Raw genomic sequence first — 17426 nt, 5'->3', positions numbered from 1 at the left:
TGTATGCTGAACTGGCAACTGCATTGCTCCCCTTTCCAGCTAGTGAAAAACCAGTTTGGCAACAAAGAGACTGGTGTGCTGGTGTAACTCAAGCCCAGAGGTGTGTCCAGGGGCCAAATCAAAAAGGCCCAAGACATGAGAGGATAATCAAAACAAAGGGGGTTTTGAAGTTGGTTTCCCTCCCCCCTCCCCCGCAAAAAGGGAGAAGGGGAAAAGTGCATTAATGCCTCCCTGTTCTGCACGTGCTTCCATGGAGGAGAGAACTGCAAGGCTGAATTCTTCTTATTTTACCACTAAACGTTTGCACACAGTAGGGCAGTGGTACCGGTCCCCTCTGAACAGCCGAGGGACATGGCCTCATACAGTAAGGATGCAGAGGACCTCTGTGCTACACTGAGTACAGGGGGAGGAGGGCGTTAATTGATTCTCCTTTAGGTAATACAAAATTTAAGAGAGTCCTTGCTCAAGGGACTTTGGTTTGGTTTTTAGGGAGGGGTATAAAATGAAGGACATTGCCTTAGTGTAGAGACAAGACACTGCAAGCCTTGTGGGCAATGGATGAAATGGGAAAAGTGGAACTGTAAAGAGACAAGAAAAATCAGAGACAGGCCAAGGAGAGGAAGCGACTAGACAAGTAAGGAGTCCCCAAGCCTAGGACGAAAGAGGATCCTTAGCTAAGGGCAGAAACCAGCAAGTCTCAGCCTTGCAAGTGCTCACACATCTGTCATTTGCAGATTGTTTCCCAATAGTTATGACCGGCAATACTTCCCAAAGGAGAGTAAATATAGGTCAGTTGGGATTTTCCTCCCATCCATTCCTGTTCCTCCCAGATCTGATGCACTAAAATAGCGTGCTGAGCTGCACTTTAATTTTCCCTGACTTGGTAGCCTGCCAAGATACAGCACATTCCTTTTACGGCAGTGAGTTTATAACTACAACGGTCATAAACTACTCTTAAATGGGTCTTTTCCGAGAATCACCATCCTTTCAACATCTTGAAAAATATCTAATCTTTTCCATTCCAGGCAGTCCTCTCCAGCACAGTGAAGATTTAATTGCTTCTGGTGCTCAGATGATGAGATACAAGTGTTCTGGAAATAAGCTTTTAATTTAACAATTCCTACTGGCAAGCCCAAAAGCTTTTTGCATTGCTTACCAATATAGAATTAATTTTCAGTACTAAAAGAAAAAAACCAAATTTTAAAAACTTCTGAGTTACTGCTGTGAATAGACCTATCCAAGAGGTACCCTAGCACCGAAGACATGATACTTATTTTTACTATAAGGTCAGTCTGAGCAGGTATGCTCTCCCTCTCCACCAATATTTGCCTTGTTAAACTTACCAACACAGCAGAGCTAACAAGCTTTCTATTCTCTCTATTTTTAACTCGGGACAAATCCCATGCATCATTTACCAGAAGGTGGAATACAACTTTCTTTTTTAGCAGTGAACAGAAGCCCTTCAACAGGAATTTCTATTCTGCTTTTCTGAAACAACTTCGTACTAGTTTTTATTTCTCAAAGAAAAATACAACTAATTTTGAAGATTAAAGAAATACATAATTTGGAATTTGAGTTCTTTTAAATTTTGTTACACAGTGCTCCGTAACTCAGCAGACTCCTTCCTCAGCTTACAAAGCTTATTTGCTTGGGTAACGATACACAACAGATATGCAATATGAGACATTTCTCTTAGGTAGAATATCTCATAAAAATGAAGCCAAGAGAAAGCCTCCAGCTGAGAACTGGCATGACTTAACAGAACTTCCAACCTTAAATGTGAAAAGAAGCACACTTTTCAAAAGAACATTGTCTCACTTGTTCTTAAACTGAGACGAGTTAAACCGCCCCACAGCAGTTTGTTCAGTGTGCACTCCTGTCCCACACAGCACAGAGGGGCTGCAGGGCGGGAGGTGTGAAGGAAGCTGCCACTTCTGCTGCACAGAGAAACTGAATTCTGAAACGTCGCAGATGAGTTAAATTTGATGACCCCGTTTTATGAGGCACTGTAAGGAAATGTAGAAATGACACTTCCTAGTCCACCGAAGGAGACAAGGTCCCTGAACACATCAGAGCTAAAACCAGGTTTGGTTTCAGCCATGGTTTTGGCCTCTGATTTAATGAGCTCTCAGAGTAAAATCCATATCAGGGAATAAAAAACCCCAAAGAAACAACAAACCCTGCCACAGCAGCAAACTGAAGCATCCTCAATGCAGGATCAAATGCCATGGGGTTATTACAGTGCACATAGGAAATTACCAACAAATAATGAGTAAGCCTACAGCCAGCAGATTTCTAAGATAGTTAAAAATCTTTTAATTGAAGAAGTGGTTGGTGCTAATATCTATCTACATGTATATGCACACAATGTACTATAAATGCCAGGCAACCTACTAGAAAAATAAACTTCTAGTACAAAAGACACACATAGACACACATTCTACCCAGACATCAGCCTGTGTCATTTCATTCAGCATTTCATTCTTCAGCACAAACTATCTGAAAGCCGAATTATTTCCCTGTATATTTATAATTCACTACATGAGGAAATAAAATTTTTAGATCAGACTAGAACCCAGACCCAAGTATCATCTCATATTTTGTAAAAAAGCTTATGAAGTATGGGGTTTATAAAATTTAGTTAAGATCTCCCTGTGAGCTAGCATAACAGCAGTTCAGACCAATTCAGGTTGGTTAACCGGTTTCTTTTTTTATCATCCCAGCTACAAGAAAAGCATTTTGAGTTAAAGACATCATAGCTGCCAATCTCTCCCCAGCAGTCTCCCTTACATGGAAATTTTCTACGTGGCTTTCTCTAAAAACCAGTACCACTCATCACCACAAAGAGGAGCCATCTCCCTTTCATAAAATTAGATATTACACAGTCTCATGAGTTACCCTTCAAGCAACATCCTTCAAATAACATCCTCAGCACACGGAAGTCTATGCATATGTCAACAGAATAAAAGCACTCTTTGAAAACGTATCTTTGATCACACAGCCTGTTATGCATGCAGAGCAGCCTTGTGAATATACAAGAAAACCTCTGCCTTTTATCCAAAAATAGTTTAAAAAAATTACAGCCTGAAGAAATTCTGATACTGCACAAAAACCATAAAAGAATGGCTCACACACTAACAGTAACATTAACCATCCTAAAACCAACGAACCTTTATGCAGGTGAAAAAAAACTTAAAAGAACCTCTAAACCATACAATAAAATTCCATCAAGTAAAACAGAAATTCTTAAGTCTTCCCTAGTCACAGATGTATTCTGATTTTTATGAACAGCATATGAACAGTAAGAAGATACTACAGCAAAATAATATTTATCTTAATACTTTAAATGTTCTTTGAACTTACAGTACAATCAGATGAGTTAATACTGAATGTCAATGACTGAAAAGTGAGAGAACAAAGAAAACAATTTCTGCCCTAAGAGCAATAACTTTGATTCAAATATAAAGACTATTTGATTTTAAACCGCTGCCCAAAATGGATTAATGTAAAAAAAATACTTCTATTTAAATTTCTGTAACACCATTTTCTTAAAACAAGTCTTCACTTGGTTAGGCTATCATTAAGTATATTAATTAGCAAAAAATACATAACTTTACACTTAATTTTCTGCCACTATTGAATAATCAGGATGTGCATCTACCTGTATTTAGGTAATTACAGGGATAAAATAATTTATTCAGGATTCTTTTTCCTTCTTACAAGAGAAAATGTCCAAAGACAAACTTTTTTTCAATGAAAAATGTTACTTGGAATCTGTGTGAGCTGAATTCCAATTTTCATTTCAGTACAGTTTAAAAATGCAGACACATAATATTTTTTATTCTTACTAAATATATTTACACTGGATGTGTGGCACAAGCACCTGCACCTCTAGCTATTTTTCAATTCATAAGCAAAATAAGTATTAATTCTAGCTAAATATATTACTTTAAACCCTACTTTGATTATTTCCCTTCTCTTTAATTCTCTCTCAAGTGTCCAGAATGCAAAGGCACTACTTCCACCTCTTTTAATTGACTAAAAACAATTAATAAACCTTATATTTTTTTTCAATCCACATGAGTGGATTGAAAAAAACCTAAACGCATTCCAAAGACAAAACCACTCATCCTATACCCGCCAGCTGGACTTGCAGCCACCAGTAACCATTCCAAAGCCTTCTGCACAGCAAGAAGTACTTACCTCGGGGGGTGGGGTGGGGTGGGAAATCAGTACTTCTCTGTTACAATGAGCATATGACAAGGCTAATGTTGGAGTTATCTCCAGGGTCTGCTCCTGTGGCCTCAGCTGTGAGCCACCTGACACACACAGCAGGGTAGGGCACACCACCCAGTTCAGCTCATCTTGTTTGGAGGGTCACGGGGGAAGCAACGCAGGCACCAGCCTTTTGCTAGTTTCAAGGCTTTGTAGTTCAGCTTCCCATCTGGATCAGTATTCTAAGATAAATTTGGAAATTTTCTTTGCATAATCTGTTCTTAAAAGTGACATGCGTTCCACTTCCTTCAGCAGAGGCAGCAGCACAGCACCCACAGGCAGCCCCCTCCTGCCGAAGCCTGCTGTCAGGAGCTTCATTAAGCCTTGCCCCAAAATGCAGTTTGTTTCTGTCCTACTTGGACACACACTACAAAAAAAAGGAAACCCTACACTTAAAACATCAGGAGTCCCTCTTTCTCCTCTTGGTCCTGACATACCACACCGCTCTCACTGACACATCAGAAACCCCTCGGCGACTTCAGCCATGCCTCCACGGCATCCTCAGGCCACAGCACAGGACCATTCTCTTCCCGCGGTTCAATTCAGCACATCTCAGCGCTGTGTGCAAGCCTTCAGCACCCCTTACCAAAATAAAATTACAAAGAACATACCAGTTAAGGTTTTTTTAAACAGTAATTACTGGTTAGATCCTGATGTATTTGTTCAGTATGTTGTTTTTATAGCATGTATAGAAAAGACTCTCATTCCCTTACATTTATATGTGTACTTAAATAGATATTCACAGATAGAACTTATCTAGATGTTTGGAAATTTTATGTAGTTCCTAGGAAAAACAAGTAAGAAAATTAATAAACCAGAAGCTATGATCAGCTAACCCCATCTGCAAATTTCGCTGTGACCCAATACAAAGAAAGCAACACACATAAGAAATTATCAGGTTGGAAATAGGTTGACTTCCTAGATGAACTTTCATGGCAGTATTATTTGAGGGACTTTTAAGAAACAACAAAGGTAATCATCTGAAGTAGTTCCAAGTGACTAATTTCAAATCATTGAAATCTGTTGTGCAGACCTTCCTCTACACTCAAACTGTCAGTGGAGCATGACAGTCACTTGGATCTGTAATGAACTATCTTGTCAATGAAGCTTCTTTTTTTGAGAGAGAACACTTTGTCAAAATCTGTCAAGCTTTCCTTCTCACTCTCAGGAACTCACTTCAGGTGCTTCAGCAAGACTGACTATCAGAAATTGGGCATGCTAATGTTGAGTCACTGTATTCCCAGATGATGGAGCTATCTTGCTGTCTGCAACCTTGTCTAAGGTTGCTCTTCCTCCTCTGACAGGTCAGGAAATTCACCGTGCAGTCTTTGGGAAACAAGCTGGGGTAATCATTCAGAAAAGAGCAAGCACATTGGAGGATTTTGGAAAGGCTTTTGCCTTTCCAAAAGCTCTGGAGTAAGCTGACAACATCCATTATTAAAAAGGAAGAAAAGAGTGATTGGTGAACTACACAGCCATAAGCCTACCTTCCAATACCCAAAAAGCTTCTAAAATAGATACATAAACAGGCAACTGAAAATTAGAAAGCAATAAGCTGCCAAGGTGGACTTGCCAAAATCTAACCCTATCTACCAGCGTACTTCCCCTCTTTCCTTCTATTCAACAGGCAGGAGGAAAGCAGTGAATCCAACAGATCTCAAATGAAAAATACTTCCTGACAGAGCAAACTGGAAAAGCATCTTCCTTCTGGATCAAGGTCCTATAACACAGGTGCAGAGCTGCTTGATAAAACACACTCATTCAGCGCTTCTCCTACTGCCTAGGGTCAAAACCCAGCAAGCAGCCTTACGAAAGCTGCATAGACACCAATCTGCAAAGAGTGTGAAGCACTCTAAAGAGCTAAGCAGAACTCAAGATGGTCTTAAAAAATTGGAGAAATGGTTAAAAATCAGTAAGATGAAATTCAATACAGCAAAGTACAAAGCGCATTTGGACTTTAAAAGAAATCCCCAAATGCACAAAACCAAAGGGAAGAATACAAGACAAGCAGCAGTGCTGCAGAAAAGGATGTCAAGGTTACAGTGACAATAAATTGAGCCAACAGTGTGAGATTATTATTTTTAAAAAAAATTTAAAATAAATTAAAAAAAGAGGCAGATGCCAATCTGGAGTTTATTAAAAAGAGAAGCATAATAAATAATAGCAGGGTCTGCGGAAGAAATGTGCCCTCCTCAGCAGAAGTGAGGTATCCGCTGGAATACCCTGCTGGTTTGGTGTATAGGACAGAGACAAGTCCAGAGGAGAGGTAAAAATAACTAACTAACTAACTAACTAACTAAATAAATAAATAAATAAGAGTGGTTCCGAAAAACCAAATTTCTGCAAAAATTTTTTAAGAACTTGGTTTGTTTAGTCTACAAGAGTGACTGAAGAGATGGGATAATGCTCTGAAAACCTGCATCTTGTCTTAAATAGCATTACATCACTCAGCTGTTACACTGTCTGTATTAGTCACAGTTATTACTTGGCTGCTGTTAGATAAAAACGTACTACTCTGTAATTCATATGTAACAGAGCAACAAAGAAGGCTTGTTTTCCCCCAGGCAGCTACTATATTTCACACTTCAACGGACTTCACAGGCAGAGTTTTAGGGTCTTGCAAAGTATCTGTTGTAATCTCTCCCAGTATGGTTCAACAACCACTAAAATAGTTTGGTACAATCCAGCACCTCTCTGAAGTTCAGAGACAAGTATCAAAGCTCCCTTGTGGTTTTGGATAAGAGATGCCACATTCTGTAGAAGACCTGAAACCAGCAGCATCCAGTGGGTCCCTTTCTGAGGGAGCCACTAATTTGCTACACAAGTTGGTGGAGATCTTGTCCCTTCTGTGTGCCTGCTTTTAAGTAAAAGAAAGAGCACATACAAGAAGTATGCACACAGACAATTTGGTTTCTCTTATAAAAAGAGATGGTAAAAGGTGTGCTGTCAGCACAGGGTATTTTTCCACTGTATATACAAAAGACGTAATGAAACGCTGATTTTAATCCTGAAAAAAGAAAAGGAAAACATGAGGATACAGTCTAGAAGTACAGTTCCCACAGCAAGCAGTTAAATAATGAGGCTTTGACTAACAGAGCTGATTTTCTGCAGCCATTTGAAAGCAGAGATGATAAAGCTGTAGAAAACCTAAATCACTTTATTTGCGGAGTTTCTGAAATTGCATCTCAGGGCTTTCACACAGTTGGCTGATCCACCTCAACTTTTCCACCTGTCTCTGAGATGGCAGCCTATGCATCTGTTCCTGTCTTACTCCCTTCTCTCCCCCAGAGTTGTGCTATGGCTACTGACAGTGCCACTGGTGCGAAGGAGTAGAAGCCTAACCAATCTGGTCTGCAAGCCTTGGTTTCAGCATCATGATCAGTGCACTGCTGGATCACTCACCAGCACGAATTTGACCTGAACGGGCTGCAAGCTGTGACTGCTCGTCATCAGGACATGTAAGGATCTGCATTGGTTTTATGTTTAATATCAAGCTTCCTCGCAGCAGCAGTATGGTGACAATCTGACCCAGGTGGCAAAGCCTGCTTGTACAAAGTTAACAACTGCTAACTATTTGAGCAATACAGTAACTTTACATCAAACCAATGCTTGCCCTTGAACCAGCTGCAGGAAACCAAGGCCAGATTCACTGTGCTGTCAAACACCTGCTGCACAAACTAAAAGGGACATCCATGTGGCTCTGTGGCTCTCACCCCAGCCAACCCACTGCATGCCTCCTCAAAGCGGTTAAAATCACCTATATGCCCTGTGCTGCAGGCACAGCCTTGCCTGCAGTTTTCCTGGAGAACCACATATTGGGGAACAGAGAGGAACAAGAACAGGGCAATCCCTCAGTCAGACTGAATGCTTTCTGGGCTGTTTTCTTTTGGTGAGACTGGCACAGATCACTTCTCCAGGAAGCTGCTAAGGTTCCTCATGTTGCCTTTTTTTTTTTTTTTTTTTTCCATTTTCATTGTGCGGCTGGCGTGAAAGCAGTGGCATTTGGCAACTACTTCCCATCAGTGCTATTGTTACTCTCTGGTAGCAGGGATTTGTTTTTCATCAGGTGAAACGCAAAGGCGTTGTCCCTGTTTGGAAGAACACAGAGTTGCAGAGATCCCTGGGGAAGTACTTCCAAATGCCATGCACAACATTACTCTTAAGATTTCCTGAATGTGGTAATGTTTCCCAACAAAACAATGCATTAGCACACTATGTACATTTTGCTAAACTGCTGCCCACATTTCAAAGAGATCATTAATCCCAGAGTTCAGCTGCTACTGAAAGGAAAGAGTGAACTGGGGAGCTCTGCAGAAGTCCCATCCTTGGACTTTGTGCAACAGTCAAAAGCTGAATCATGTTTAAATCCAAAACTTACTGGAAAGATCATTTCCACTGATCAGCCTAAATAAAGAAGTACTTACACTATTAATTGTATTACAAAACAATGCTAACCTGTAACTTAAGACTGTGAAGACAGTAAACCCGTGTTACCACCTTATAAGTTTAAGCATTATTCTGGCCTGTTTTGGACTACAGGTCTTAAAGTCCTTACTGAGAAAAGCCTCTTTATTCCCAGTTCCAGTTGCTAGACTGTGTGGTTTTCATATAATGCTGTTGGAATTGAGGTTGCTAAATGAGAACCAGAAGGCTGGAGGTAAGCAGATAAATTATAATTTTCAATTACCTCACCATAAACAGGGTTCCCGAAGAATTCTTCTACCCTATCTTCAGACATAACATAAGGATCACCATCTTCACAGATGAGGACACAAAAATCACTGTTAAAACCCAGAATTACATTCTTCCTCTTCTGGTAGAGGTTAATGATGCAGTATGTACTCCCTTTCTTTTCTTAAGTGGTTGGTTGGAAATTACACTACTATTTGGTTACACATTCACAGATTTCCACATAAAATGACTTAAATCTTTAGTTTTGTGCCTTTTTTTTTTTTTTCTAGTACATATTAATACTGAGAACCTAAGATCCTTCTGAGGCAAATGAAGCATCCAAAGAGATACTACAACAAACCTACAGAAGCAACAAGAATTAAGGGAAGGGAAAGTTCACCCGCAGCCACTTCTTACTCTACGTGACACCAAAAAAAAGATGCCCCAAGAGTTGGCAGGTTTTTTGTTGTTACGTTTTAAAGACCTCTAGCTTGTGCAGACAAAGTAGCCTCTAAATAACTCCATGTATGGACATGATCATTCCAGAGCATGAAACACCCTATTTCCATCTAACCTTGGAGTCTTCCAAAATAAGCATACCAACTTCAGAGTTACTCAGGGAAAGATTAATCCATACCTGACTTTATTCTGCAGTAATTCCTAAACACACCGTCAAAAATACACCAGCAATTTGAGGGTCCATTTTTCTGGAGGTCTTTTGGCTGAAGGAACCCTTAAACAAATCAGGGCTAGACCAAGCTATAATAAGGCTGATAGCTTATCCCACTTTCCCATCAACTAAAGCCTCCAGAGCTTAAGTTCACAGCCTGGGTGCTGCCAAAACCACATCTTTTAATAAAAAAAAGAGAAATAAAAGGGGGAAAGAGGGTCATATTCCCTACCTTTGACTAATATAATATTGCGCATAGCTTAGGAATTGCTCTGTAATGAGGACACACTTACTTGAATTATGCAGCTCAACAGAGCTATCTCAAAATTGGATGGCTTTACTGCACTGCTGGCCTGTAGCGATGCCAGTCAGACGCAGACAGGCAGACTTCTTAACCTTCTAGCTGAGAAGATTAAATCCTTAACAGTGTGATCTCTTCTCTGCCCCTTCTCCCTCCTATTCCCCCATCTTTTAAAATAAAAACAAAGGACCCTTTAACAACCCACCTAAAAGGGAAATTTCATTTTCTAGCATTTCTAATGTGATAAATAGGCCAGACCTCCAAATAGAAACAAGTATCAAATTACAAAGCCGACAAAACATGAATAGGTAAACAAGATCCTCCCATACCTTCAGAAATACCAGGGCAAAAGACCAAATATCTTCCTCGTGCAAGTTTCCCTTATCGAACAGCTGTAAGGAATTCTTATGGCACGTACAAACATAAAAATCTGTATTAACCAAATCCCTATGAGACCATGTAACTGCCGCCACTTGGAAAAATAAGCAAGGTCACTCAGTCAAAAGATTTTATTTTTGTCTGGGATCAACTGCTTTATATGGCTTTGCTACCGAATATAGAAACATTACCCCATACACAAAGGCACTATTTTTTAAAGGCTGTGCTTTTGGGGAAAAAAACAGAATTCTTTTATCCTATTAAAAGATCTTTTCAAATGCGTATTATAAAGATCCAAGGAATGTCAGACAGGAAAAGGACCAACCAACCACATTCTGGGCTGAACTATATATGGCTTAACTCCACTAACTTCAGTGGTTTTGAGAAATCAGTGCAGAACCTTCTTTTAAAAAAATGTATCTTCTTTCATCTCAGGATTCTAGGATTATTTAGTAACTCTGGCTAAGCTATCCATCATATTTAATTCCCTACATAAATTTTAAAAGACAATTAAGAAATACTGTTCTAAAATAAGCCACGTCTGCAGCAAGGCAGGCAATTCTTTTAAACTATGAGCAAACGTCTGATTAAGATGACAAGCCACATGGAAACTACTTCCAGAATCAGACTTAAAGGGCACTGTTACCAACCAAATTTGGCAGACAAGGAATCATGACGAATGGCAAAGGCATGCAGCAGCGCAGTAAAAAGTTGGGAATCATCGGCAAATAAGACAGCAAGCACTTGTGTCAACTCAGTGAGGGCAAGAACATAAACAGGACAAATTCTAAGCATTGAACGCCGGATTCAGATGAATGGCACGGTGCCATGGTGGGAGTGGAGCTGGCTCTTCCATTTACAGCCCACTTGCCATAAACAAGCTGTGTCGGCAAAGCAAAGTATCTGCCTATTGCAGGTATCGCATTCTGACATCTATCTTTCAAGAGAGCACAGTTTCAGAACCATTTTAATAGCAATAACTAGGCGCTTGAAAGAGAAAGAACTAAAAGCGCAGTGTAAGGCTCTGTACTTCCTTAAAAGCTGCGTTTAAAGGTCAGAACTCTTACAGAGATCTGACATTCACCGCTGGATAACAGCAGGCACCTTAGCCTTCTCTGTAGATATCCACTGTCAGACTCGGTATTTTAATATGCAGCTATTGCTATTTAATCACTGCGCCTTCTGACAGTCTTTATGCTAAGGGGATGACAACTGGAATTTCAGCTCAAGCAGAAAAGCCAGCATTTACCGCAAAATTGTCAAATACTACAGGAAGCTTAATTGAGTCTCATTTCTGTTTCCAGGAATATTAAGATGCACCAAGTACAGCCACATTAACTTGGAAAGGGGACAGCGAGAAATAAATTACACTTTATCCATTGCACCGACTGTATTTGTCAGCAGCGTAACCCAAAACAAGCCCAGCAGCGATCGCGCACCCCGAGCTCCCCCAGACCAACAGGACCAGATCCCGGGAACGCACGCCAAGTTCCAGCTCCTCTTTTTGACCAACGAAACACAATTCACCGGGCGGGCGACGGCAGCCGAGCTGAAGGGATCCCGCACCCGGCCGAGCGCCGCTCCGCCACGCCACCGTTCCCGGGTACACCCCAGAAGCCATGTACCTCGCTTCCGAGCCAGCGGCGCCCGCGGCACGGCCACGGCCACCGCAGCCCGGGGCTCTGCGCGCCGCCTCCGCGGGTCGGGCGCTGCGGCGGCCAGCGGGACGCCACGGCGGCGGCCGGGACGAAGGGAGGGCGAACTCTGCCAGGGGCTCGCTCCGCGAAACGGGGCTCGACCGAGCACCGACCGGCAGGGCCCGGGGGTCCCCCTCGGCGGGGACGCGCTCCTCGCCCGCCCGGCGGCCGCCCCGCCACCCTCCGCCACCGCCCCGGCAGGTGCGGCCCGGCCCGGCCCGGCCCCCCGCGCCGCCGCGGCCGCTCCTCCCCTCGCCCCCGCCGCAGCCCCCTGCCCGCCCTCCCCGCGGCGCGGCGGCAGGGTGCCGGCGGAGAGCCAGCTGCCCGCCGCGGCGACGCTGCTCCTACCTGCGGCTCCTGCGGCGGCCGCCAGCGCCAGGCAGAGCGCAGAGACGAGCGGCGGCGCAGCGCGCATGAGGGGAGGCCCGAGGGAGCGAGCGAGAGGCCGCGGCCCCCCCGCCCCCCGGGATCGCGGTGACGGGCCCGCCGCCCGGGGAGCATGACGGGAAATTCCTGGGCACCGGCGGCCAACGCCAAATATGAACATAGAGCCGGGAGACACCCGCCCGGCGCGGCACGGCGGAGCGGGGAGGCGGCCCCCGGCGCCGCTGCAGGGCGGCAACCCGCGCCCAGGCAGCCGGCGGGAGGCCCGGCACGCCGCCCGTCCGCCACCGCAGCGCGCCCGGTGCTCGCCGCCCTTTAATTTAAAGGCTGCGCTCCGGGAGGGCCAACCGCGCGGCTATCCGCCTTTTAAAAATAACTTCCCTGCTGCTCCGCAGGGGCCGGGGGGAGCCGGGCGCCCCGCACGGGGAGGCGGCCCCCACCTACCTGCGAGGCGGCGGGGCCGCGGCTCTGCGGGGGGCGGCGGCGCCGGCCCACGGCTCCCACTTGCGGCCAGGAGCCGCGTGGCTGCTCGCACCTTGGCACAGGCAGGGAAACGATGACAGCTCTTAGTGCTCACCTTGCGTTTCTTAACAAAAAAACCCAAAAAAACAAAAAAAAAAAAGCGGGGGACAGGTCGGCACAGGGCGTACAGAGAAACTCTCCTTCCTCCCGCAGGGAAGAGCTAAAAGCGAGCCGGGCAAATGCCTGTAAACAATGGCCTTACGCACCCTTCCTCGGCCCCCCTACCCCACAATCCTTCACCACAAGTCATCACTACAACAATTTTAAAACGGCATAGTATCAATGTCCTGAGGAAGGGAAAAAAAAACCAACCCGCCAAAAAGCCTGCCTTCTGTTAGCCTACCCACAACCCCTTTGAGGCCTTTTCCCATCTGCAGCTACAAGAACCAAGCGGAGGGCACACAGCCCCTGCGCTCCCCTCGCACCGCGGCCAGGAGCAGAGTGGCTGCTCGCACCTTGTCACAGCACGGAAATGATGACAGCTCTTAATGCCCCACCTTGCATATCTTAAAAAAAAAAAACTTCACGCCGACAGGCAATGCCAGCAAAGCTCAGCTGCGTATTTCAATCACAGTAAGCACTGAAAGTCCAGTGGCTATAACAAACTAATCACCACCTTCACCTTCCTGCTGAAAAAACTATTTGAGTCAAGACAACATTCAAATATCTAGAATGTGAGACACATGTAAAAACCCCTAATAAACCTTTAATTTGAGTTTGGTTTGGTTTTCTGTTTGTTTTTACAGGACAGGGTGACAAATTACAACAACCATCTGATTTTTCTCAAATGTTCAGGCATTATACATGTTCCCATCTGTCTCGCAGGAAGGGATATTGGTCAACTTAACAATTTAAGGTAAAATAAGCTGCATAATAGTACATATTACAATAATAAAATGTACAGTGTTTACAAGAAATATATTTTAGAAGCAAGATAAGATGCTTTTGCATCGAGGCGACCTTTTAAAATGCCACAACTATTTTTTACATTCACTCTTGCAACAGGTCACATGATGGGGCCACTAAGGTCAGGTTAACAAATCACTATGATGCACAACAAATACAACAAAATTAGTTTATATACATATATAATACATATACATGTATATTATACATATACATATATGTATATAGTAAAACTCATCAAAATCTACCAGACCTGGCACAATCTACTTACCCATCAAAAATATGTCCTTGTCCTTGGTAAGTAGAATTCTGCATGGCTGATTATATATTATATATACTCATTCATTAGCATCTGAGACATAAAACTGAGGATTTAAAATTTTTCAGTTAACAAACTCTCCAATAATAAACATGGTGCCCACAAAAGCACAAAGGTAAGGCACAATAGGATTTTCTGTTGCAGAATAGTGTGCATCATGTTTACTTAACCATAAGACGTGCATTATTTGTGCAAGTTCATGCTGCAAATCCATCATATCTACAAAGTAAAGTGAGTCTCAGTAAAATTTGTGGGACTGGTGTGCTTCCAGTCTCATCTCCTACAGGGTATTCAGCTGGGTAATTAGATAAAATTGTAGGAGTGGGGATTAGTAAAGCCAATAATCTTAGATTTGCAACTAAGCTTCTCAGCAACAATTTTGTACTTCTAGGTAAACATTAGTACACTTACAACCTTGGAATCACAAGATTTACTGTCAGCTGTACTTCTAGTTTGCATCAGCCAAAATTGTTGCAAGATAGTATGTACCTTTTAAAATTTGAACAGGTAACTGTTTCATTAAAACAAGTTATAATGCATTGGGAAAGTCACTTAATCCCAATGGTATTTTGTCACAGCCCTGGCAATTGTAGTAATAAATACAGCTTTTCACAAAATATTTTTCCAGTATCTGCCAATTGCTTCTTTATTGCTCACAAATTTGAATTACAATTGGTATCAGATCTTTCACACAAAATCATAATCAGGTATTTTAATATAAAACCTATAAAAGATATTTAACCTGTATCTAACACTTTAAAGTATTTGGCCTCTTGTCATGGTACAGCCAAAACCATATAAAACATTAGGTTTTGAATAAAGTAGGAAGCTTATTCACTGCTTCAATGCAGACATCCTCACAGAACACAACCAATTTTTGCCACCACCAGCATTTACATTTATATACAAAACCTAGTACATCCGCATTCAGTTCGTCTTCCCTCACACTTATATGCAACCACTAATGCCAGATTAACTTTCCCCATACCCTAGCTGCAGAAAAAGATTCTTATACAGCAACAAAAAACTAGTATTGACTGAAAAAAAATAATTTTAACTTATTCACCATCAGGAACTGTAGGTTGTTTGTTACAAAATACCCACAAGATTATTTCACAGGAAACTATGGAAATACAGGAAGTCTTCTTTTCTCCATGCTTTTGTATTATCAAAAACACTTCTTGGTGCAAAAGTACAGTCACCACATCTGCAAAATGTATAATGAATTCTGAATTCCTCATGCAAAACTTAAATGCATTGGTTTACTATAGCCCCAGAAAAGTTCCTGAAGCAATTTTTTTTCTCTCTTTTTTTTTTTTTTGTCAGCTCAGTATTACTGCCTCATTGCTAAGTCCCTTTGGAAACAAGATTTCTGGAACGTTCAAACTTTTAATTAATTCATTAAAGTATTACATACAAAAAGCACTAAAAAAGGAAGACGGCGGCCAAACAGGAAAATTCCTGTTGCAAGTAACAGTCCTAGCAGTTGTAGAAAGTCTTCTCAGGAACTTCCCTGAGAATTAGTTGTGCCTGTCCGAAGACGCAGATGTGACATAGAGTTCATGTGTTTGTTTGATGGCTTCAGTGGAGTGTTACAAGTAAGAGCCTGGGGAAAACGATGATGATACCGATCCAATCGCAGGTATTTTACCGTTACCAGTTTTCCTATGAGGCAAAGAAACAGTAACAAAAAAACCTTGTAGTTCAATATTACTATATTTTGCTTCAGGATGTAATACACAAAAACATGTAATTACACTGAAATTAGTTTACCAAGTGATGACTACTGAAATGATCCAGTTTTTGCTACATCTCAATACTTCAGATATAGAACATTTTGCCATTTAAAAGAACCCCAGCTGCACCCATCTTCTGCCATTTCTACCCATGTTTTGTCATAAATCTCTATTCCTTACCATCAAACCAAGAGCCATGCAATGCCTTGAAAGCCTTTCCAGCATACTCTGGAGAGAGACACTTGACATACACACAACCCTGCATTAAGAAAGAGAGGGGTTTGGTTTTTTTGAAGTCCAACAGACTAGGATAAACAAAGCGTTGAGATGTTACTGGAAAGACACTCACCTCACGTGAATTTTTGTCAACAGCAATATGAACAATTCCATCATTATCACTGCATTTCTCCAAGATTGCTTCTTGAATTGCTAGATGCCAGTGATCACCTATTTCCCTACAAAACCAATGAAAGATTTAAATTCAGCACATCATTTTCTGAACGTTCACAATAATCTCATCCTTCCCCACTGAGTTTAGTTTCTCTGTAACTTGACATGATTTTCTGTGAAGTGCCTTTAGGACAGATGTAGTACTTTAGCTATTGAGTGCTCAGTAAATTGGGTCCTATGATACACTTTAGAAAATTCAACCTTAAGAATTCAAAGAAATAATCTGTATTTTGAGGTGGAGGGTGTCCTCCCCTCCCAGCACCCTGCTGTACCTTCCTGTCTGAAGCTGCAAGCAGTGATTAACTCATCTTCCCACACCTGCTCCAACAGGCTGGCCACTGTTCTAAGGAGAAGGCTGCTCCTAGGCTGTCCCTGCTGCAGTGGAAGAGCAGCAGGGGAAGACAACAGTAAAGGCCTCTGCCCCTCTACAGTATCACCTCTACCAGCAGTCACAGAAGGAACATTAAATGTCAGGCTTCAGCAGGCTGAAGGAGCTTTTTAGCTGTTCAGGCACCATTCATCACTGAAATAGCTATTCACTATCCCAAACACAGCATCAGACTGCATTCATCCCACAGCGTACTGATAGAACATGCCAATCTAGATCCAGAAATGTAAGTTATTAAAATCAGATTCCAATTTTGGGGGTTTCCCCACAGAAAATATTTTATTGTCATGACTAATCAATCTTTAGGTACGTCATTACGAAGGACAGAAGTTTTGTATTTTTGTGAAGGTACTGCAGAAACTATCTGGTCCTAATAAAATAAATTTAAGCAGAGGGAAAACAATTTCAACAGCCTTAATACAACTTTAAGCCTGCCTGAATAGCCTTTACACAAAAAACAATGAACTTACTCTTTCAATAATACTATCAAGAGCTTTGGGTAGTTTTAAAGAGTTTCCTCTACATAAGGCCCAAATTCTTGAAAATATTTAATCTTCCCTCCTCTTTATTTTTATTTATGCAAAAAAACATGGTGGAGAACGGAATGTACATAGGAAACTTAATTGGTCAGGGATGTTACTTAAATCTGTTGGGCAGGACGCTAATACAATACTTGAGAGACTGGCAACATGGAACACCACAATTTGTTTGTCATTTGCCCTTGACTGG

The 17426-nt window shown here is 42.2% G+C and overlaps 2 protein-coding genes across 6 annotated transcripts in view; both read right to left on the bottom strand.

The window, feature by feature from the left end:
- MSRB3 (methionine sulfoxide reductase B3) overlaps window positions 1–12643 on the bottom strand; it is a 117229-nt gene extending 104586 nt beyond the window's left edge. For 2 of the 5 annotated variants that reach the window (XR_008732446.1, XM_055711876.1), the window contains exon 1: window positions 12341–12643. Coding sequence is in view for 3 of the 5 variants with exons in the window: in XM_055711876.1 (XP_055567851.1) it covers window positions 12341–12493 (153 nt within the window). In the remaining 2 variants the exon portion in view is untranslated. The remainder of the gene's footprint in view (window positions 1–12340) is intronic. The other 3 variants (XM_055711877.1, XM_055711875.1, XM_055711878.1) reach the window with 3 other exon arrangements.
- Window positions 12644–13584: 941 nt separating this feature from the next.
- The window catches only part of LEMD3 (LEM domain containing 3), a 50575-nt gene continuing 46733 nt past the window's right edge, over window positions 13585–17426 (bottom strand). Inside the window, exons 11-13 of the mRNA XM_014283997.3 lie at window positions 16209–16314; window positions 16040–16118; window positions 13585–15788 (exon numbers count right to left, since the gene is read on the bottom strand). Coding sequence (XP_014139472.2) covers window positions 15625–15788; window positions 16040–16118; window positions 16209–16314 — 349 coding nt within the window. The 3' untranslated portion in view covers window positions 13585–15624. The remainder of the gene's footprint in view (window positions 15789–16039; window positions 16119–16208; window positions 16315–17426) is intronic.

Source organism: Falco cherrug, chromosome 5 (genome assembly GCF_023634085.1).
Source record: "Falco cherrug isolate bFalChe1 chromosome 5, bFalChe1.pri, whole genome shotgun sequence".
Taxonomy (NCBI): domain Eukaryota; kingdom Metazoa; phylum Chordata; class Aves; order Falconiformes; family Falconidae; genus Falco; species Falco cherrug.
The sequence above is the reverse complement of the archived record's forward strand: the minus strand, read 5'-3'. Positions and strand labels throughout refer to the sequence as shown.